Here is a 22,251-nt window from a genome sequence, read left to right as displayed (position 1 = left end):
TATTTAGCATTCTCGGGGTGTGTTTGGACAAAGTCCAAGGCAAGGATCGTAGTGGTAGTGGGGAGAATGTATGTTCAAGGGTGACCCAGTCTTTACATTTGTCGTGCACTGACCAATCTATAATTCTAGAGAGGTGACAAGCCCAATAATATTTCTTAAGATCCGGGAGGCCGATGCCCCCTTTTGTCTTAGGGTGTGTTAGTTGATCGTATGCTATTCTAGGTCTTTTCTGTCTCCATAGAAATCTAGTGCATAATCGTTTGTAGAGTTGGAAGAAAGTTGGGGGGAGTTTAATAGGTATGGTTTGTAAGATAGAGGATGCGGGGAAGGATATTCATCTTTAGGATTGTTGCCCTACCAAACCAGGAAAAATGGGGATTATTCCATTTGCTTAAGTTGTTCGTAATGGCTTTGAGCATGGGTTGATAATTTTTGGAGTATAGGTCTGAAAGCTTTGTCGGTAGTTGTATCCCAAGATATTTAATCTGGTCATGTCTCCATTGAAAGGGAAAGTTGCTTTTGCATTGTGTTACCTGTTCCTGTGGGAGGGAGATATTTAGGGCCTGGGATTTTGTGAAATTGATCTTAAAATTGGAAATGGTGTGAAAGGTATTTGCTTCTTTTAAGAGGTTTGGGATCGATATATGTGGCTCCCTCAGGAATAGTAATATGTCATCAGCGAAAGTAGGTGCGATCGGCGATGCAGAAACCTTTAATGTTGTCATTGGATCTGAGACATTGGAGGAAGGGTTCTAGGGTTAAGACGAATAATATTGGGGAAAGTGGACATCCCTGTCTTGTTCCATTACTAATAGAGAAGGCGTTCGACAGGTGGCCGTTAACACGTACCCTAGCGGTTGGAGTAGTATAGAGGGACATGATAGCATTAAACATCCGATCTTGGAGACCAATATGTCTCAGGACTGCTCTTAGGTAGTCCCATGCCAACCTGTCGAACGCCTTCTCTGCATCCAGGGACAGAAAGAATCCCTTATGTTTTTGATTCGTGATCCAGTGGTGTATATTCAGCGCCTTGATTGTGTTGTCTCTAGCCTCTCTTCCAGGAATGAACCCCACTTGATCCCTCCCTATCAGGGAAGGTAGGAGAGGAAGAAGACGGGAGGCTAGAATCTTGGCATAAAGTTTTACGTCAACGTTTAATAAGGATATCGGCCTATAATTACTCACGGAGGTAGGGTCTTTCATCTTTTGGGATCACTGTGATGTGTGCTTCTAGGAATCTATGGAAGGGGAGAGTGGATGATGTTAAGGAGTTAAAGGTCCTAATTAAATGTGGGGCCAGTGTATCTGTAAAGGTTTTGAAGTAAGTGGCTGTAAGTCCATCTGGACCAGGACTTTTCCCATTTTTAAGTTGCTTGATAGCTGCTTCGAGTTCTTCTTCTGATATAGGATTTTCAAGGTGTGCTGCGTCCTCTTTATCTATGGGTTTAGGGGAAAATTTGTTGAGAAACGATTTGATTATCTTACGTCTATTCTCAGATCCATAATGGCTTGTATCTTGTTTCGGGAGATTGTATAATTTAGAGTAGTGGGTCTCAAATTGGGCTGCTATGTCTGTCGAGGTGATGTGAGATTTTCCCTGATGATCTTTAATAGTATGAATGGCTGCATGTGCTTTAGCAAGGTATTTACCGCATTTATTGCCAAATTCATAGAAAATCTTTTGATGCAACATAAATTTACGTTGCGTCTTACGGTTTAGTTCTTCTCGTAGCATTTTCCTGATTTGGGTGAGTTCGTGATAAGTTTGCTGTGCTTGTACTTGTTTGTGGGCAAGTTCAAGCCTTTTAATCTTGTCAAGGAGCTCTGTGATTTTCTGTTGGGCTTTTTGACGCAAAGCTTTAAGAGCAATGAGTTTACCTCTGACTACGCACTTGTGGGCTTCCCATTGTGTGAGAGGGGCAGTGTCCGGCGTGTCGTTTTCTAAGAAAAAGGTGTGTATGCAACTATTGATATCGTTGATTACTTCTTCCGAAGTAAGCAGAGACAAGTCTAGGCGCCAAATGTTTTTGGGGATGTGTTTGTCAGGGAACGTCAGGGTCATTGTAATTGGGTGGTGGTCCGACAGCAACATTGGTTCAATGGTGGCAGTAGAAAGAAAGGGAATATCTTTCTGGGACAGGAACAGATAGTCGATTCTCAAATATTTGTTATGTGGGGCCGAGTAAAAAGTAAAGTCTTTCTCGTCAGGGTGAAGGGCACGCCACGTATCGTGTAAAAGAAGGTCTTGGATTTGTAGATTAATTTGTCGGATAGCTTTGTATGGTAGAGAGGTCGTGCCCGTGGAGGTGTCTAAGATTGGGGAAAGGGCGACATTGAAGTCTCCCCCTAGAATGGTCAGTCCGGAGTGGAAATCTGAGAGTAGTCGTGAGATTGATCTAAAGAAGCTTACTTGTGCAGAATTGGGGCTATATATGTTGGCCAGGGTCACTGGTCGTCCCTGGAGTCGGCCTTTCAAAAAGAGGTATCTGCCTTCTGTATCTATGAGTGAGTCCTCGAGTTGCCAGTCTAGGTTTTTGGATATAAGAATTGAGACCCCTTTGGACTTCGCAAGAGAGTTGGTGGCATGGTATACTGTTGGGAACATGCGGTTCATGAGTTTGGGTATTTTGTTTGTGTGAAAATGTGTCTCTTGTAGGAACACTATGTTTGCCTTCAGTTTAGACATCATATCAAGAACTTGACTACGCTTCTCCGGGATGTTTAGTCCCTTTACGTTTAGCAAGACTATTTTGAGTAAAGAGGGTTTTGTGGTGGAGAGTATGTGTGCCATAGTGGGCTGTTGTTCAGTCAGAATGCTAGCAAGTGAGCGAGAAACAGTAGATAGCTAAACTTTCCCGTGGGAGTTGGAAGGGTTTGGAGAAAAGAGCTGTTTGCAAATTTTGCCTTAGCCGGGATGTGATGGTGGCGGAGACTGCAAGGAAAGAAGGGGAAAAAAAAAAAAAAAGGCGAGGAGAGGAAGGGGAGAAAAAAAAAGGGGGGGGGGGGAAGAGAGAGAGAGAGAGAGAGAGAGAGAGAGAGAGAGAGAGAGAGAGAGAGAGAGAGAGAGAGAGAGAGAGAGAGAGAGAGAGAGAGAGAGAGAGAGAGAGACAGAGAGAGACAGAGAGAGAGAGAGAGAGACAGAGAGAGACAGAGAGAGACAGAGAGAGACAGAGAGAGACAGAGAGAGAGACAGAGACAAAGAGATAAGTGAACTGGGATTTAGAAAGAAGTGAGATGTATGGTATTCCGGAGTGAGGGGGGTTATGTAAAACCTACCCTACGGTTCGAAAAGTGTCCGGTTTGGTTTGACAGGAATACCTACGTTCCTGTCTTGTAGGGGGTGAAAAGTGTCGGATCGAAACTATCGAGATTTAGTATCACCCGTCCACTGAGGCTCGTGCCTGTGAGTACAAGCGGGAGCCAACGGAGTTTTAAGACCTAGATAAGATAACCTTGGGTCTAAGCTCATGGGGGCCAAGCATGCAACAATCCAGACAGGTCATTTAGCAGATATATTGAATCAACATTGGTACTACATTGTAAACAAAGTAAATTGGTAATAAAACCAGAACCTTAACGGAGGTCCTCTAAACTTAAAAGTAAAAGTAAGCACCATTGTATCACCAAGGAAATGGGGATGAGGAGGGACAGTTAAACATATCAACACTGTTAATAATATTCTTCCGAAGTATTCAACACCATCGGGCTACCACTGACTCTATATCGGAAAGTAACCCTTCTCATTTGTGTGTGTGTTCGGGCAGTAGTCAGGTTATGGTCGGTAGTTTTACAAATTTCACTCTAAGTTGAGTTGGGAAGTAAACATCTCTAACCTTAATATGAATTTAATATCTTAGAGGATACAAGGTGAGACGGCCCATTCCCTCTGAGATGGTGTTAGTTAGGTAATCACAACACGTATGATTCGTTTTGGAAATATTCCATTCGGTTGGATACCTAGGATTTAAGGATACCGCCGAACAAGAGAGAAGGGAATTTCTAACATACTGTAATTTTTAAACATACATATAACATCTTACCCACGTAGGGTGCCAGGAGGAAGGGTGAGGCCTCCACAGATGCCACATTTCGGAGGTTCATTAGAGTGACTAAGGCTCTCGACTACTCTGGGGGCGGTTGAAGATTTAGATTTGCCTAATTATAGGAGAGGTGGAGGATAGCAAAGCGGAGTAAATCCGTTGCTTGACATGGAAGGGAGGTTGGCATCTGTGTGGCGTCACCCCCCATAAGTCACCCGAACAGGGTGTATGAGCTGGACGGTATTTTAAGTGAAAGTCTCATTTGTAAAGCTTAGAGACCGCCAGAGCTTCTAGAAGGGTCAGACATTGCGCACGGGTCTCCCAAGGGGAAGGTCCGACTCAGTTTCGCTGGGGGTGGTTCCACTTGCTCGGGGACCAGTTTTCACGGTGGGCGCTCAGGAGCAATGAAGGATAAATGTTACTGAAAGGAAAAAAGAAAAGTTATCTGTAAGGTAACCGACTTCGGGAAGCGCTTGCCGTCTTGGGTGTTATTGATGGGTGTTGCAGGCAGGTTCCTATCTTGAGAAGGCGTATTCAGTCTTGAGAGATACAGGATGGAAGGGTTGAGATTGTTCAGTTGGATCTGTCATGGCGGGCTCTTCTGTGGGCCGGGGAGGCCGTAGGGCTGTTGAGTGGGGCGTTCCGGGTGCCTGACATGGTAGGTTCCCTCGGTGGGGTGTGTCTACGCCGTCTTATGTGAAAGTCATCACGGACTGGAATGGCATCAGTGGAGGCTGACCTTCTCATGCGCGGCGGGCGAAGGGTGGTGTACCAATCCGGGATGTCAATGCGTGGAAGATTTAGTGCTTCACAGAAACCGGGCAGATCTTCTGGTAGGCGTAAGTTTGCAGTGCGACCTTGGAATGAAGCAGAGAGGCAGAAGGGAAATTTCCACCGGTATTGAATTCCTTTGGTGCGCAGTATATCAAGAAGAGGGCGTAAGTCTCTCCTATTTTGAAGGGTGATGGGCGAGAGGTCTTGGAACAGCTTTATATCGGCTCCTTGGTAGAGTAAGGAGTGGCGATCCCTGGCCCTATGAAGAATTTCCTCCTTCAGTTGAAAGTTAATGAGACAGCATATCACGTCCCTGGGAGGGTCAGATTCTCTGCCTCTGGGCCTCAAGGCTCTATGCAAACGTTCAAACTCAATGGGTGTTTCAGGAGGTCTGCCCAAGAGGTCGTTAAATATGGCGATAGTAGCTTTCGTGATTTGCGCATTTTCAACGGATTCAGGGATACCTCTTACCCGTATGTTCTGTGGCGACGGCCGCGGTTGTCTAAATCTTCCATATGCCTCTGGATATCCCTGAGCTGTGAAGATTGGGCCTGAGAGGAGGTCTGTAAATGTTGAATGGAGGTGTCATGGCGGGTGGTTGTTTCCTCCAAGTCATCCAGGCGTACTGTCATTACCTGGACATCTCTCCTGAGATCCGTGATGGCTGCAGAGAGTGTGGCTTTAAGATCTTCTGCCACAGATCGCAGATCCTGCATAGAAAGGGGCTGTCGGGTAGATGCTGCTGGAGGCTTGGATTGCGTGTGGCTTCTCCCTGAGGGGCTGAGGCTGGAGGAGCGTGCAGCGGTTGAGTAGGCCCGATTTGAAGCCGGGGCCTCGCGTGCCTGGGTCCGGAAGATGTCCGGAATATTGCGGCCGATTTGTGAACCGGACCCTCTGGGGGAGCGGGACCTGGCTGGGGATGGTTCTCTGGACGTTTTCCCCATGGTAGGGCTAGGATGGCTCTGCTGTGCTTAATAAGATAGCCTCCGTGGACGGGAGCTCGGGATCTAGGCGGCCATTCAGCTCCGGCTCCAAGCCACGCCCCCCCCTATAATTTTTTAATCATAGGTGTATTTTAAATGATAGAGACAGAATATCTACCAAAAAAAACAAAAAACAAAAAAAACACAAACAAATGCTATAAATTAAGTTGCAGTTCAGTGATTAAAATAAGCATTTGCATTTTTTGTAGTTAGTAACCAGGTTTGTACACATCTCAGGAATGATTTTAGCCCACTCTTTTACAGATCTTCTCTAAATCCTTAAGGTTTTATGGCTGTCGCTTGGCAACTCAAAGTTTCAGCTCCCTCCATAAATTTTCTATAGGATTAAGGTCTGGAGACTGGTTAGGCCACTCCATGACAATGTGCTTCTTGAGCCATTCCTTTGTTGCCTTGGCGGTGGGTTTTGGGTCATGGTCATGCTAAAAGACCCATCCATGACCCATCTTCAGTGTTCTGGCTGAGGGAAGAAAGTTCTCATCCAAGATTTTACAATACATGGCCCCGGAGAAAAAATAAAAATCTGATCATTTTTTTTTTTTTTTGGGGTGTGTATTTAGTCTGTCCCATCAATTTTTCATCCTAGGTGTTCCTAGTGCCCGTCGGCCGGCTTTTTGCTGTGGCGGGCGGCGCCCGAGTGTGTGGCCTCTTGTAAGTCACTTTGCCTCTCACTACCCCGGTCTGGGTTGAGGTGGCGGTGGAGACATCTTGTGCCCCCTTTTGGTTTGAGAGGGAAATACAACATATCGTTTTAAGGGATCTCCATGTGGGAAGTTTTCCTTCGCTTGTTGGACATACATCCTTTCTGGTAACTATTCTATATTGGTGTATTGCATCATGAATGTAATTACTACTATACTATGCAATGAAAGTTATGTATGTATATACCAATGTCATTTATATGTTCTTTTTAGCAGACCGAACCTCTGAAGAAGACCCCAACTATTAAGGGTTGAAACGCGTCAGGTCTTATGTTCATGATAGGAATTGTGTTATGAATATATGTCTGCTATGTATGTTCAGCTATTTAGTTTTTAAGCACTCCCCACTGGAGCTCATTGTTTTTAACCTTTTTTGGTATAGCTTTCAATAAAATTGTTATATTTTTTCTTACAACATTGACTACATCCATTATTGTGCTGCCTAAAAACCCCGCTGTGGGGAAACCTTCTTTCTTTTCTGTTTTAACAATACATGGCCCCATCCATTGGCCCCTCAATGTGGCAAAGTTGGTCTTTACCTTTAGCAGAGAAACAGCCCCAAAGCATAATGTTTCCACCACCATGCTTGACTGTACAGATGGTGTTGTTAGGGTCATAATCAGCATTTTTTCCTTCAAACATGACAAGTCCCTCTCCTCAAGAAGGCACATGTACAGTCATGCCAATGAACAACTTAATGATTCAGAGGAGGATTAGGAGAAAGTGCTGTGGTCAGAGGAGACCAAAATTGGGCTCTTTGGCATTAACACCACTCGCTGTGTTTGGAGGAAGAAAAATGCTGACAATGACCTAGAGCTGCACGATCGTTAAAAAATAGTTATCGCAATTCAGTCCCCTTCACGACCTTAATACAGCATTTACAAATAAAGCAATCAGCGCAAAAAATAAACTAAAAACTAATGCAGCTAGCACAAAAAGATCATCAAATAATCTAAGTAAAATGTATAAGGTAATGTGCAGCACAAGAACAGGTAAATTAAAAATACAATGATAACTGCAGTATTAAAAAAGCAATCACAAAAAAGTCAGAGGAAGAGGACTAAAAAAAGTCTCAGCAAGCACCAAGAGGATTCAACGTGACAATCGCACAATTCAAGGAAGACAATGGTGACAGACCATCCACCTTCAGAGCAATCGCTTTGCTCACCTTAAGGACTGGACCACTGAATTAACAGATTGTCAAATAGGCAGGTCCCTTCATAGGGTAAATGATCCAGGCAAAGACAGGAACTTCGGGAGATTCCTCGGAATATACAAAAGGTGAAGCAACAAAAACTCTAATTGCGCGCTGTGCATCAGTTAGTAAACAGCTTTATTTAAAAATGGTTACTCAAACGGCTGTTTAAAAAAAAACAACATTTCCATCACAGATGGGGTGGTGTGTAAGATGCAGGTCAGCAGCAGGTGACATTGCGTAGCTTCTCCCCGTACGCGTTACGTTCATAGAACTTCATCAATAATAAAAAAATAATAATTTAAAGCGCCCCTGTGTGCTCGCACGCAGAAACTAACGCATACGCAAGTCCCGCCCACAAATGAAAAATGTGAGGGATCGCCGTAAACGTTAGCGCGAGAGCAATAATTCTAGCCCTAGACCTCCTCTAACTCAAAACATGTAGCCAGTAAAAATTTTTAAAGCGTTGCCTATGGGAATTTTTAAGTACCGAAGTTTGGCGCCATTCCACGAGCGTGTGCAATTTTGAAGCATGACGTGGTAGGTATCTATTTACTCGGCATAACTTCATCTTTCACATTATGCAAACAAATTGGGCTAACTAACTTTTTTTTTTTAAGCACAAAATTTTTTCCCAAAAAATGCGTTAGAAAAATTGCTGCGCAAATACCGTGCAAGATAAAAAGTTGCAACGACCACCATTGTATTTTCTCTAGGGTCTTTGCAAAAAAAAAAAAAAAAAAAACATAAATGATTCGGGGTTCTATGTAATTTTCTAGCAAAAAAAAAAAAAAGTATGATTTTTACACGTAGGAGAGAAATGTCAGAATTGGCCTGGGTGGCAAGTGGTTAAGATCATGGAGCGGCTTAGTCAGGCTCCAGACCTTAATCCTATAGAAAATTTATGGTGGTAGCTGAAACTTCGAGTTGCCAACCGACAGACAAGAAACCTTAAAGCGCAACTCCACTTTTGTTGAGAAAAAAAAAAATTCCCCCCCCCCCCGGGTGATCTATGTACATTGCAAGGATTATAACAAACTTTGTTGCAGATGCCTACCTTTTGTTATTCTCACAAAATCAATGTGATTTTGTCTGTGCCTCTCTTTTGAGTAGGTCTAATGGGAGTGGTTTCATAATTATCTGTCAGCTGTGACAGTTGCAGGGCACTAATGAGGAAGCTGATGGGCCTACATCCCTTTAGCCGTGTTCCTATTGAAAATATCCCTTTAGCCGTGTTCCTATTGAAATCTGACTTGTATCTTAGGCAGACTTCTGGGAAAATCAGTGAGCCAATCACACAAGCAGAAAATTATGTTTTTTTGGGGAGTGGTCAGTACACACTGTAGCCATATTAAATTGCATATATAGAAATTTACAGAGGCTGCAGATTGAAAAGGAAAGGTAATTTTTTAATAACATGCAATGACAATATGACTTGTACCGTAATTGTGCATGCTGTATTATTTTTTCTTTATTTGCCTTTTTTTTCCCCAATGAAAGTGGAGTTACCCTTTAACCACTTGCCGACCGCCTAACGCAGATATACTGCGGCAGAATAGCACGGGCAGGCTATCCGTACCTGATACGCGATTTGCCTCCCGCGGGCGCCGGTGCCCGAGGCTGTCGGCATCGTTAGGGGAGCAATCCGTGCTGAGGGGGAGCCCACTCATTCGTGGCCACCCCCTCGCGATCGCTCCTAACGAATGAAAATCTTCCTCTGCTGCGGTAATGTAAACAGCAGCAGAGGAAGTGATGTCTTCTCTCCTCGGAAGCCGGAACGAAAAGGCTTCACAGGAGCGAAGACATCAAGTCTGCACCAACACCACACTTACAGTAGAACACTCTAGGCACACCTTTCACCCCCCTGTACCCCCCTGTCACAGTGACACCAATAGCAGTTTTTTTTGTTTTTTTTTCCTGATTATTGCATTGGTGTCATTTTGTGACAGATATAAGTGGTAGAGCAGTTAGTGTTAGGCCCCTTTAGGTCTAGGGTACCCCCCTAATGAAGTTTTAACCCCTTGATCACCCACCGTCACCAGTGTCACTAATGCCTCGTTTCCACTGAGCGGATCGGTTCGGTACAGTTTGGAAGGCCTAGAATGGTCCGGCCTATTCAGGTGATAGTTTCCACTGCAAGTCGGACCAACAGGGGCCATACATGAGTTTAGAAAGAATGCATGGTGTCACACGTCCACCAATCAGTGGAATGTATCGTAGCTCCGCCCTAACCGAACTGTACCATTTTCTATGGCCCCACATCTGAAGCAGGACCCTGAATGGCACGGTTCGGTTGTATGGGCCGCTTTCATAATGGAAACACTCAAAATAGCGTACTGTACAGAACCGATCCGCTCAGTGGAAATGAGGCATAAGCGATCGTTTTTCTGATGGCTGTATTAGTGTCACAGGTGACGCTAGTTAGGGAGGCAAGTATTTAGGTTCGCCGTCAGCATTTTATAGCGTCAGGGACCCCCATATACTACCTAGTAAAGCTTTTAACCCCAATTGCCCCCTAGTTAACCCTTTCACCAGTGATCACCGTACAACTGTTACGAGTGACACTGGTTAGTTTGCTTTTTATAGTTTCAGGGCACCCGCCGGTTATTACGCAATAAAGGTTTAACCCCCTGATCGATGATATAAGTTAAGTTTTAGGGTCAGATAGGGTCTGCGTCACCCCAGGCAGCGTCAGGTTAGTGCCAGTACCGCTAACACCCACGCACGCAGCATACACCTCCCTTAGTGGTATAGTATCTGAACGGATCAATATCTGATCAGATCTATACTAGCGTCCCCAGCAGTTTAGGGTTCCCAAAAACGCAGTGTTAGTGGGATCAGCCCAGATACCTGCTAGCACCTGCTTTTTGCCCCTCCGCCCAGCCTAGCCCAGCCCACCCAAGTGCAGTATTGATCAATCGATCACTGTCACTTACAAAACACTAAACACACATAACTGCAGCATCCGCAGAGTCAGACCTGATCCCTGCGATAGCTAACAGTTTTTTGGTAGCGTTTTGATACAGTCGCTAACAGTCAGGAGCTTTTTTACCTGTGAGTCTCACTAGTGCACCACTAAATTTAGAGCCCAAAATGGCAAATCGAAGGTACACTAGTGAAGAGGCCTACACGTTTCTGAGCATGACGGATAGTGAAGAGGAAGTCACTCATCTGTCAAGTTAAAGCTTAGAATACGATCCTGTAGAGGACAGTGGCTCCATGACAGATAGCTCTGATGACGGAGTTCTGGTCCCTGCCAAGGTCAGGCGTACCAGACCCCGAACAATTTCTTCTGTCATTGATGTGCAAGTACCGCAGGTCCCTCGTATGGAGCAGAGCAGTACTAGCGCCGCTATTCCTTCTGGTGAACTGGCAAGCACAAGTAGTGTCCCGCTGCCACCAAGACGACAAACACAGGCCCGTCTTGCCCATAGTGCCCTTCCTGTTGCATTCACCAATCCTAATTGGGAACCCACCACCACTTCTGCAGCACCCGTACTTCCCCCATTCACTGGCCAACCCGGCATTCAGGTGGAAACAGTTGATTTTACGTCATTTGACTTTTATTTGCGGTTTTTCACCAAAGATCTCTAGAGATCTATTGTGGGCCAAAGCAATTTGTACGCTGGTCATCACCACTATTGCCCAGTCCTCCCTTGCCAGAGATTGGAGACCAATTACGGTTTACGAATTTAAGCTCTTTCTGAGCCTTTCCCTCAACATGGGCATAACTAAAAAGAGTGAGTTGCGGTCATATTGGTCCACTGACCCAATTCACCATATGCCCTTGTTCTCTGCCTCCATGACCAGGGCACGATACGAGCAGATCTTGCGGTTCATGTACTTCAATGACAAATGAACTGTCAATCTCGTGGAGATCCTGGATATGATCGAGTCTACAAAAATTTGTCCCCTCGTAAACCACTTCAACCAACATTTTGCAGGCTTGTTTACTTCCCATCAAGTTGTCTGCGATGAGTCCCCGATTAAGTTTTCTGGCCACTTGTCATTTAAACAGTACCTTCCCAGCAAGTGTGCCAGATACGGGGTCAAGATGTATAAGCTCTGTGACAGGGCCACAGGCTATACATATAGTTTTATGGTTTACGAGGGAAAAGACAGCCACGTAGAGCCAACAAACTGCCCTGACTACATAGGAAGCGCTGGCAAGATTGTGTGGGACTTGGTGTCACCCTTATTCGGAAAGGGGTACCACTTGTACGTGGACAATTATTACACAAGCGTGACACTTTTTAGTCACTTGTTTGATCAGCAGATTGGCGCATGTGGCACCTAATCGCCAGGGCTTTCCCCAGCAGCTTGTAGATTTCTGTCTTAGGCTGGGGGAGAGAGCCTGCTTCAAGTGTAATAACGCGCTTGCTATGAAGTGGAGGGATAAGAATGTTTTCATTTTTACCTCCCTTCACACAGACACGACGGTCCAAATTACTACGGCAACTGGTGTTGTGGAGAAACCCCTCTGTGTTCATGAATATAACCAAAATATGGGAAGGGTGGACCTCATGACCAGTTGTTGGTACCGTACCTAATTGCCAGTAAGGCCAGATGCTGGTACAAGTGTCTGTTTATTTCAATTGGCTTTGCTGAATGTTCATATGCTATACAGAGCTTCAGGACGGACTGGATCCTTCCTTAAATTCCAGGAAGAGATCGTCAGAGCCCTTCTGTTTCCAGACGGTGCTCCACCTCACCTTCCCCAACCAACTGCAGTAAGCCGGCTGCATGAGAGGCATTGTCTTTGTCCTCCCAAGTACCCCTACCCAACGAGCCCCCCCAAAAAGATGTCGCGTCTGCAGCAAGCGCGGATATAGGTGTGACAGCCGCTATTATTGTCCCTCCTGTCCTGACAATTCTGTTCTTTGCATTGGTGAATGTTTTGAACGCTACCATACACTAGTTGAGTATTAGCGTAGGGTACAGCACTGCACAGACTAGGCACACTTTCACAGGGTCTCCCAAGATGCCATCGCATTTTGAGAGGCCCGAACCTGGAACCGGTTACAGTTATAAAAAAGTTAGTTACAAAAAAAAAAAAATGAAACACCCACCATTTTAATCTGTAGGGCATTTGCATTAAAAAAAATAAATATTATAATGTTTGGGGGTTCAAAGTAATTTTCTCATGTAAACAAAGTGTCAGAAAGGGCTTTGTCTTCAAGTGGGTAGAAGAGTGGGTGATGTGTGACATAAGCTTCTAAATGTTGTGCATAAAATGCCAGGACAGTTCACCCCCCCCCCCCCCCCAAAGATCCCATTTTGGAAAGTAGACACTATTTGCTGAGAGGCATGTCGAGTCCATGGAATATTTTATTTGACACAATTATAATTATATTTATGTGACACAAGTTGCGGGAAAAAGACAAAATGTATGTGAAATTACACCCCAAAATACATTCTGTTGCTTCTCCTGAGTATGGGGATACCACATGTGAGACTTTTTGGGAGCCTAGCCGCGTACAGGACCCCGAAAACCAAGCACTGCCTTCAGGCTAAGGGTGTACATTTTTGATTTCACTCTTCACTGCCTAGCACAGTTTCGGAGGCCATGGAATGCCCCCCCAAATGACCTCATTTTGGAAAGTAGACACCCCAAGCCGAAGGTTTACCTTCCAACAAGACAAGCACACAGCTAAAATAATGGAGTGGCTTCACAACAACTCTGACTGTTCTTGAATGGCCCAGCCAGAGCCCTGACTTAAACCCAATTGAGCATCTCTGGAGAGACCTAAAAATGGCTGTCCACCAACGTTTACCATCCAACCTGACAGAACTGGAGAGGATCTGCAAGGAGGAATGGCAGAGGATCCCCAAATCCAGGTGTGAAAAACTTGTTGCATCTTTCCCCAAAAGACTCATGGCTGTATTAGATCAAAAGGGTGCTTCTACTAAATACTGAGCAAAGGTTCTGAATACTTAGGACCATGTGATATTTCAGTTTTTCCTTTTTAATAAATCTGCAAAAATGTCAACAATTCTGTGTTTTTCTGTCAATATGGGGTGCTGTGTGTACATTAATGAGGAAAAAAAATGAACTTAAATGATTTTAGCAAATGGCTGCAATATAACAGAGTGAAAAATTTAAGGGGGTCTGAATACTTTCCGTCCCCACTGTATATGTTTTTATCAAAAATATATCTATACTAAGTTGCCGATCGTCCCTGTATGATACTGTGTGTTTGCACTGGTGGTGAATGATACCCTGACTGGATTGCAGCGCAAAGGGGATGTCCACTCCTGGAAGTGATTACTTGCCAATTACCTGATGATTTAAACAAGGACCCTAAACAACAGCGCATGCTCTGAAGAAGCTTGAAGTCAAGCGAAACATGTAAGCAGCACGATGCCATCACGGTGTACGCGGTGTAGACACAGTAACCCTTTCCATTTACCCTGATCCCCCTCAAACTTCCTCGAGCCGCCACCATACACTGAAAGCTGGAAACTGGTGTTACAATCATCAGCAGTACTGCTCTGGTCCGTCACCTCCGATGAACTTCTGCAGTTCCTGAAGCCTCTTACCTCGGAACGAACAATCGCTTTAACCATCCCAGGATGGAACCATCCTTATTTCCTATTCCGTACCTGGCCTCCCTTGCAGCCGCTAGGATGATGGATCACGGACATTAAGACTAGATGCCTAAGGTTGTGACTAGCTACACACAAGAAGAAACGGTGAGCTGTATTTCATTCCTATCATTTGCCAAGAAATATCAGCATATTCCGTTCTGTATCAAGTCCTCTTGAAGCATACCCGCCACTAGTCTTTGATCTTTATCTACAGCGCTTGCATGATTGTTACAATACGGACTTTAAACACAGTGTCTATAGCGGCTAATTACCGAGGAAGTTTCCACACTGCACAAGCACTTGTTTTTTTTCTAAACCCCCTCTCCTTGAATGTCCTTAATGAACATTTCATAAATATTTCCTACGAAAAGTAACCTTTTCCATCTACATTTATTCAACAGTGTTTAAAGGACGCTATTCCCACAATCCGATCCGTGGATCGGTTCTAGTTTGCTTGTGTGTGTGTCTGTGAGGGATATGAATGGTATGATCTAGGAATGGTGGCCACCTGTGTCTCATCTAGACGTCTAGTCTTTTTAATTATGTGTTGGAGATAGTTGTAGCTTTTTTCACTATTTTTGTAATTGTTTAATATATTTTGGATAATCAGTAAACGATAAGTAGCATTTCACCGGTCTGTCCTTTTTGAAGAATTGGTTTGGGGTTCTCCCATTTTTTTTCTATATGTAAATTCCAGAAAATGTACCCTAGTTTGTAGATGCTATAACTTTTGCGCAAACCAATAAATATACGCTTGTTGACTTTTTTACCAAAGACATGTGGCCGAATACATTTTGGCCTAAATGTATGACTAAAATTGAGTTTATTGGATTTTTTTATAACAAAAAGTAGAAAATATCATTATTTTTCAAAATTTTCGCTCTTTTGCCGTTTATAGCGCAAAAAATTAAAAAACGCAGAGGTGATCAAATACCATCAAAAGAAAGCTCTATTTGTGGAAAAAAAGACACAAATTTCGTTTGGGTACAGCATTGCATGACTGCGCAATTAGCAGTTAAAGCAACACAGTGCCAAATTGTAAAAAGTGCTCTGGTCAGGAAGGGGGTAAAATCTTCCGGGGCTGAAGTGGTTAAGGATTTAGAGAATATCTGTAAAAAGTGGACCAAAATCCCTCCTGAGATGTGTGCAAACCTGTTCAAGTACAAGAAATGTCTTACCTCTGCCCTCTGCTTGCCGACAAGGGTTTCTCCACCAAGTATTAAGTCATATTTGGAGATCAAATCCTTATTTTACTCACTGAGCTGCAACTTTATTTATAGCATTTGTTTTGTGCGCTTCTGGATTTTTGGTTGATATTCAAATTTTTATCATAGGTGTATTTTAAAGGTTTTAAAATGGTATAGACCCGTTATTTCTTTGTAAGTGGGCAAACTTACAAAATCTGCAGGGGATCAACAAATAATTTTCCCGGGTGTGAATAATATTATTATTACTAATAATAAATTATTTATATTACACACCTTATTTATCGGCGTACAACACGCACTTTTTTCCCCCTAAAAACAGAGGGTAAACAGTGCCTGCATGTTGTACGCCGATATGTTTTACCAACAGGGGGCGGGATTGGGTGGTCCGCCCTGGAAACCAACCCATTTGGGGGAGGTCAGGCCAGCCGCCCCACCTCTCCTGGCCCTGGGTCAGCGCTGCCTGCATAGTCTAAAATTGGGGAAAAAAAAAAAAAAAATTCACTTGCCAGCCCCTTCTCATATACTGTTTCTCCAATGCCATTGTAAAAACAAAGCTTGTAAATCTCAATAGCTCCATTTTTCTGGCTGCTCTCGCTCTCCTCCTCCTCCTCCTCGTGTAGCTTTAGATTGGAGGAGGAGAGCGGTCACATGACCATCTATGTAACATCAGAGGAGAGCAGTCACGTGACCAGGTCAGTGGGAAAAAAATGCAGCCATTGAGGTATATGGAAGCTTTGTTTTACAATATGAGTGACACAGGAGGAGCAGTGTGGAAGGGGGTGGCAGTGACTTTCTTAATTGAGTATGCTGGTAGAGTATGTTGACAGTGCTGTCCCGGGACAGACTGGGGGCCTCCTGGGAGTGCAGGGGGCTGTGTACTGGATGGGGGGCTGTGTACTGGATGGGGGTGTTGCCTTATGGGATTATGTGAAATCTCCATTAATCGCTTTCATGGTAACAGGGGTCTGTGTACTGTGCAGGGGGAGCGGGCTGTATACTGGATGAGGGGCTGTGTACTGTGCAGGGGGAGGGGGGCTGTGTACTGAATGGGGGGCTGTGTACTGTGCACTGGATGAGGGGCTGTATGCTGTGCACTGTGCAGGGGGAGTGGGCCATGGAAATTTTTTTTCCTTAAACTTCCCTCTTAAAATTGAGGTGTACGTTATACGCCGATAAAAACAGTATACACACACACACACACACACACACACACACACACACACTTTTGGGTGTATGCAATTGCAAAAACTAAAAAAAGAAAGACATAACCCCCAAGTGGGAGATAAAAGGATTCATCACACTGAACTTTAAAATGCATAATGCATTAGCCAGTAAGACAAAAGATTGCTAAACTGTTACAGTATGTGCATATCTACATACTTCGATATTTTTTTTGTTGTTTATTGAACTAAACTATTAGTGCTAGAAGTGAAAAAAAAAAAAAAAATCTGACCAGTAAAGTTTCCTCCGATGACATAAGGTATGACTCCTCCAGGCCATATTCTCTCCGTTCTAGAAGTTGCAGCTCTACGAACCCTTTCCTTCTTTTCGCTAGAATATTTGATCGTGGATCCATTTGTTGCCACAGCATTCAAGCTACCTTGTAAAGAAAGGTGCAGCACAGTTTACACACTCAGTAGCATCATCAACAATATTACAAAATGCTGAAATTGTATTGTATGCCATTCTTTAGGTCAGTAATGGATTTTTTATCTGTGCCTCTTGTTTGAACTGTGTTTTTCTCTCTAGTGCACAGAAAAGGTCTTTACCTGCATGTGTGTAGTGACGGTAAAGCTTTTGCATCAGCTGGGGCATTGCAGGTAAAAGGCCAAGCTTTTTGTCATTAGGATTGCAATTATAAGAGGACACAGCACAAGGGACACACCCTACTGACTGCAAGATACAGTATGCTCCTTGTGCTGATTTTTCTGTTTTTAATTCTAGCTACACTTTGGCATTAAGGCATGTCTTTCAGGATATATGCAACAATGCTGAATACTGCAACCCAAATTTGTGGTAATTCTGAACTATTCAGGAAAGGCCTAAGCCAATGGTCACCACCCCCCACCGATCTTTACCAATAAGATATGTTGGGCTATGGGGCCTTGGGTGGAGATTTTTCACCACTTAGACATTAAGCAGAGCAGGAAAAGTAGTCAATAACACACATAGACACTTGTTTTTCTAGCAGTGGGAAGTGAACCAACACCAACTGCTTTTGCAAATCAGATGTGATAGAATTGCTGAAATCCAAAAAGGAAGCTGATGCTGGAAGATGTAAAAAGGTTTGTCACAATAAACCATGTCCTCTGAACACTCACCTTTAATCATCCCCACTACTCACTGTGGCACCATGGCACACTTTGTATGGTACATTTCTTTAGTCCACAGAACTCGGTCCTTACCATTAAAGGACCATTTGGCCAAAAGCTCCCAGTTCTCCCCTATGCATATCTAATCAAATGTTAAAGCACACCTACTGTATAACTTAAAATATTTTGTCTTTTATGTGACAGTATTTAAAAACACAGCCTAAACATTTCATCCACAAATTATTTTCCCAACCAGGTAACTTTTTCTTTCCATTATGCTGCAGACTCTCAAAAAGGAAAAGCAGCTTAACATATGGCTCATTTTGAAAACCACCCCATTCTCCCTTTATGTATAAGGGAACCAGCTTAACGTCAAACTGTCACCGGTTGATTAGGTTTTAGTCCACTCAGCTCTCTGATCTTTAAAGTATAAAACATATGCTTATGCGAGTTGCCATATTTGTTCATTACATATGCATGTTGTGCTTGCTGTGTAGGATGCCAAGCACAATGGCTCAGCTAAAGTCCTCTCTTTTAAAAAGACAGTCTATTGGCAAGTGCACAACATGCAAATTCATTTGTTTTCGGATTGAGTTCACCGGAGGAAAACACATTTCCAGTTTACACTACTCAGACTTTGGAATGAAATACACCCTTCCTTTACGGATAGGGTTACTGATTTTTCCACAACACTTGTTCAGCAAGGATGCTGAGCATATTGTCAAATACAGATACCGTATATACTCGAGTAAAAGCCGAGTTTTTCAGCACTTAACCTGACTTATACTTTAGTCAGGTTATCTGTCGCCATGTCAGTATTGATGCGGGGGGAAGGAAAGCCATATTACGTCGTACATTGTCCCCTCCGACTCACAGCAGGGCTGTGTGTATAGGAAGTCTGCGCTGTCCGCGCCGTCCCGCCTCTTCCTCGTCTGTCTGTGATGAGGAGGAGGCGGAGCTTTGTTACAGTGGCTGTGTGTATAGGAAGTCCGCGAAGTCCAATGTAAAAAAGCTCCGCCTCCTCCTCATCACAGACGGTGAGGAGGAGGTGGGATGGCGCAGACTTCATATACACACAGCCCTGCTGTGAATTGGAGGGGACAAGGTATGGCGTAAAATGGCTTTCCTTCCCTCCACATCAATACCGACATGGCGGCAGGAGCTTTTGTGGGTTGGATCAGTCCAGTGGCAATTGGTAAGAAAAAAAGCGGATAATTAAAAAAAAAAAAAAAAAAAAAAAAAGGTTTTTGAAGGCTTCTATTACATTTTCAGGCTCCTAGGATTACCTAGTTGTCAAGGTGCCCTTACTACAGACACACTTCCCTAAAGCTTCCTGTTTTCACAATCTCTTCTCTATAAAGGTACATGGGCACAGCGAGGCTGAAAAAAGGGCATTGTTGACCCACTTTTCCACTTACAGTAGCTGCTGCATTCTCACCCTAGGCTTATACTCGAGTCAATACGTTTTCTCAGTTTTTTGTGGTAAAATTAGGTGCCTCGGCTTATATTTGGGTCGACTTATACTCGAGTATATACGGTAAAAGTAGGTCTTCCACTAACTACAAATCAATATGAGATATTGTAAAAAAATAACACTTCTTTTTTTTTTTAAACATAATATTAACACTAACTGAAATATAAAATTCCCCTTTACGCTTAGATTTGTTAAAGGGTACAGTACGATCACCATTTAAAACAAACTTGAACAGCAACATTTTTTATTTAAAAAAAATTGACTCCAAAAACATGTTTTACAACCCTGGCAGGTGGGGTTGATTGGGAGCCGTTCATCAGGGAAAGGGGATTGCCCACTGTAACAGCTTTTATTTGGATTGTCGGGTGTTTCAGGAGCTCACAGTCACACAGTCCAGCCTCCTGGCCCGGCATCTTTGATAGACACACCAGTCCAATGTGGGACGTGTGACGTCATCAAAGGCCCCAGGCCAGGAGGCGGGACTGTATGATGGTGAGCTTCGAGAACTTCAAATGAAAGCGATTACAGCAATCCCCACTCTGATCCGGCTTGCTAGCCTCTTACTCTGCACAGGTGAGGCTGTATTGATGGGCACATGTCACGCTGCATTGGCTGTATTAACAAAGTTGTTAACATTTATTTTTGTAACTTAATTCTGCATAAAACATTTGAGTGTCATTTCATGAGATGATTTATGAGGGCGTGTTTAGGGGTGGGGCAAAAGGTGGCGAGTAACCTTTAAAGGCCTGGCTAGTAGCTCAGGAATTGAGTTATGGATTAGATCAGTCGTTACCAGGATAAAAAATAAATAAATAAAAAAAATTTAAAAAAAAAAAAGTGTTTGGCAGGGGGATTCCATGATACATTCTTCACTGGACTGCATCTGTAAAAGTGAGAGAGTTAATATGGTAGAGCTTACCAATTTTGTAGTAAACATGGAAAGAGCAACAAGCAGTTGGGTAAATCATCTATGACCATGGTCTCCAAACTGGCCCTCTGCCTGCCTTTATCCAGCCCTTGGGGCACTATTCCTTTCATTGATACGAGGCATTATTCCTTCTGCTGACATCAAAAATCAGACACCATTCTTTCCATTGACACCAACAGTGGGGCATACTTCCTTCCACTGGTATTAAATATTGGAACACTGTTCCTCCCACAGATATCAATGAGGCACCATTCCTTCTGACACCAACGAATGGACACTATACCTCCCATTGGCACCAATGATGGGGCACAATACCTCCCATTGACATCAATGATGGGGCATTATTCCTTCCACTGGCATCAACGATGGGGCACTATTCCTTCCACTGGCATCAACGATGGGGCACTATTTCTTTCACTGACACCACCAATGATGGGGCACTATTCCTCCTATCGACCACAGGCACCATGTCAATTTTTTTTTACTATCACTGACCACTAAGCTCCAGGAATTTTCTACTCCCACTGACAGTCAGGCCCTCCTATAGTCTGAAGGACAATAAGCTGGCTTTGTTTAGAACGTTTGGCAACCCCCGATCTAGGAGTTCCCCATATACAGAACGGTGTCATTTATTAAAGAGGCTATAACTTTAACACTGAAACCTGATGATGACGGTGACCAGTATGAAGTTCAAGCACCCACAGGTACATACCTGCATACATGCAGCATCTTTCAGTATCCTCTGCCTCCCCCAAATGCTCTGCTGGTCTTGTCGGGAAAAAGATTCAGCACTTCCTGATCGACCCCCTCCAGCCTCCCTGTCAATTGTATTGGCTAGTGAGGAAGCCCATCATAGTAACAGGCCAGTAGGAATGTGTGGGGTTGCGGCATATCAGCAAACACCAACATTAACCAGTAGTGCCAGATCTTTATCATCTGCAATCATCGCTCTTGGATCACCTTTGGGAGCCTGCACTTTATACCTGACAGCAGAAATAAATATCCTTAAAATTACAGTCTCTAAGTAGTTAATTTGAAAGATTTGGTGAATGGGCATGGGCCATTATCTCAGTGCATAGATGGCAAATACAGTGACCTATGTTCAGCAACTAGTAATTTGCCTGACCATAACCTGACTTAATTCTAAAGCTCTTTATTAGCTTTGTATATTTTTGCTTTAACTACTTCCCACCCGGCCACTGCCCATAAACAGCCGGGTGGTCCTTTCCTCGTTCTGAGTGAACGTTCAGGAACGTCCCTCAGAACAAATGCTTGCAGCGTGGCCACGAGGATGATTTTACACAGAGAGCTGTTACAGATCACCCCACAAAGTACACCAAGCACCATGTATATACCCCGTCCCAATAAAAAAAAAAAAAAAAAAAAAAATCTGTCTGTCCCCCATCACTACCAACACCAAATAAACACTGATTTGGGTTATTTTTACCAAAGAAATGTAGCATCATTTTTGGTCAAAATTTATCAAGAGAAATTACTTATTTGCTAAATTTTAAAACAAACCAAGAAAAATGCATTTTTTTTTGAAAATTTTCAGTCTTTCATTTGTAGTGTAAAAAATAAAAACCTCAGTGGTGATTAAATACCACCCAAAAAAAAGCTCTATTTGTGTGAAAAAAATGATAAAAATTTATTTGGGTACAGTGTTACATGACCGGGCAATTGTCATTCAAAGCGTGACAGCGCTGAAAGCTGAAAATTGGTCTGGGAAGGAAGGGGGTGAAAGTGGCCAGTATTGAAGTGGTTAAACACTTATGTTCTCCTATCAATATTGCTGGCATTCTGACAGTGTGCATTTACAGTACACTGTACATCAGGCTCAGCCTTCATCTCTCCAAGCGACATCAAACTACCACAATCTAACCCTTTACAGTAGTAGTCTGCAAAGGAATAGTTAATTAATGTGAAGCAATGTTCCATTTGTAAAAAAGAAAAATTCCCAATATAACCACTGTCAATCACTTCATAAACTGAGGAATTCCTACCTTTCCAGACCATATAGTTTGGCA

At 43.5% G+C, this 22,251-nt stretch overlaps 1 protein-coding gene across 2 annotated transcripts in view; it reads right to left on the bottom strand.

Moving 5' to 3' along the window:
• TLL2 (tolloid like 2) overlaps window positions 1–22,251 on the bottom strand; it is a 323,112-nt gene that overhangs the window by 123,164 nt on the left and 177,697 nt on the right. The window contains exon 4 of one of the 2 annotated variants that reach the window (XM_073596512.1): window positions 16,964–17,110. In XM_073596512.1, the coding sequence (XP_073452613.1) occupies window positions 16,964–17,110 (147 nt within the window). The remainder of the gene's footprint in view (window positions 1–16,963; window positions 17,111–22,251) is intronic. The other variant, XM_073596513.1, reaches the window with a different exon arrangement.

This window comes from Aquarana catesbeiana, linkage group LG08, assembly GCF_042186555.1.
Source record: "Aquarana catesbeiana isolate 2022-GZ linkage group LG08, ASM4218655v1, whole genome shotgun sequence".
NCBI lineage: Eukaryota > Metazoa > Chordata > Amphibia > Anura > Ranidae > Aquarana > Aquarana catesbeiana.
The sequence above is the reverse complement of the archived record's forward strand: the minus strand, read 5'-3'. Positions and strand labels throughout refer to the sequence as shown.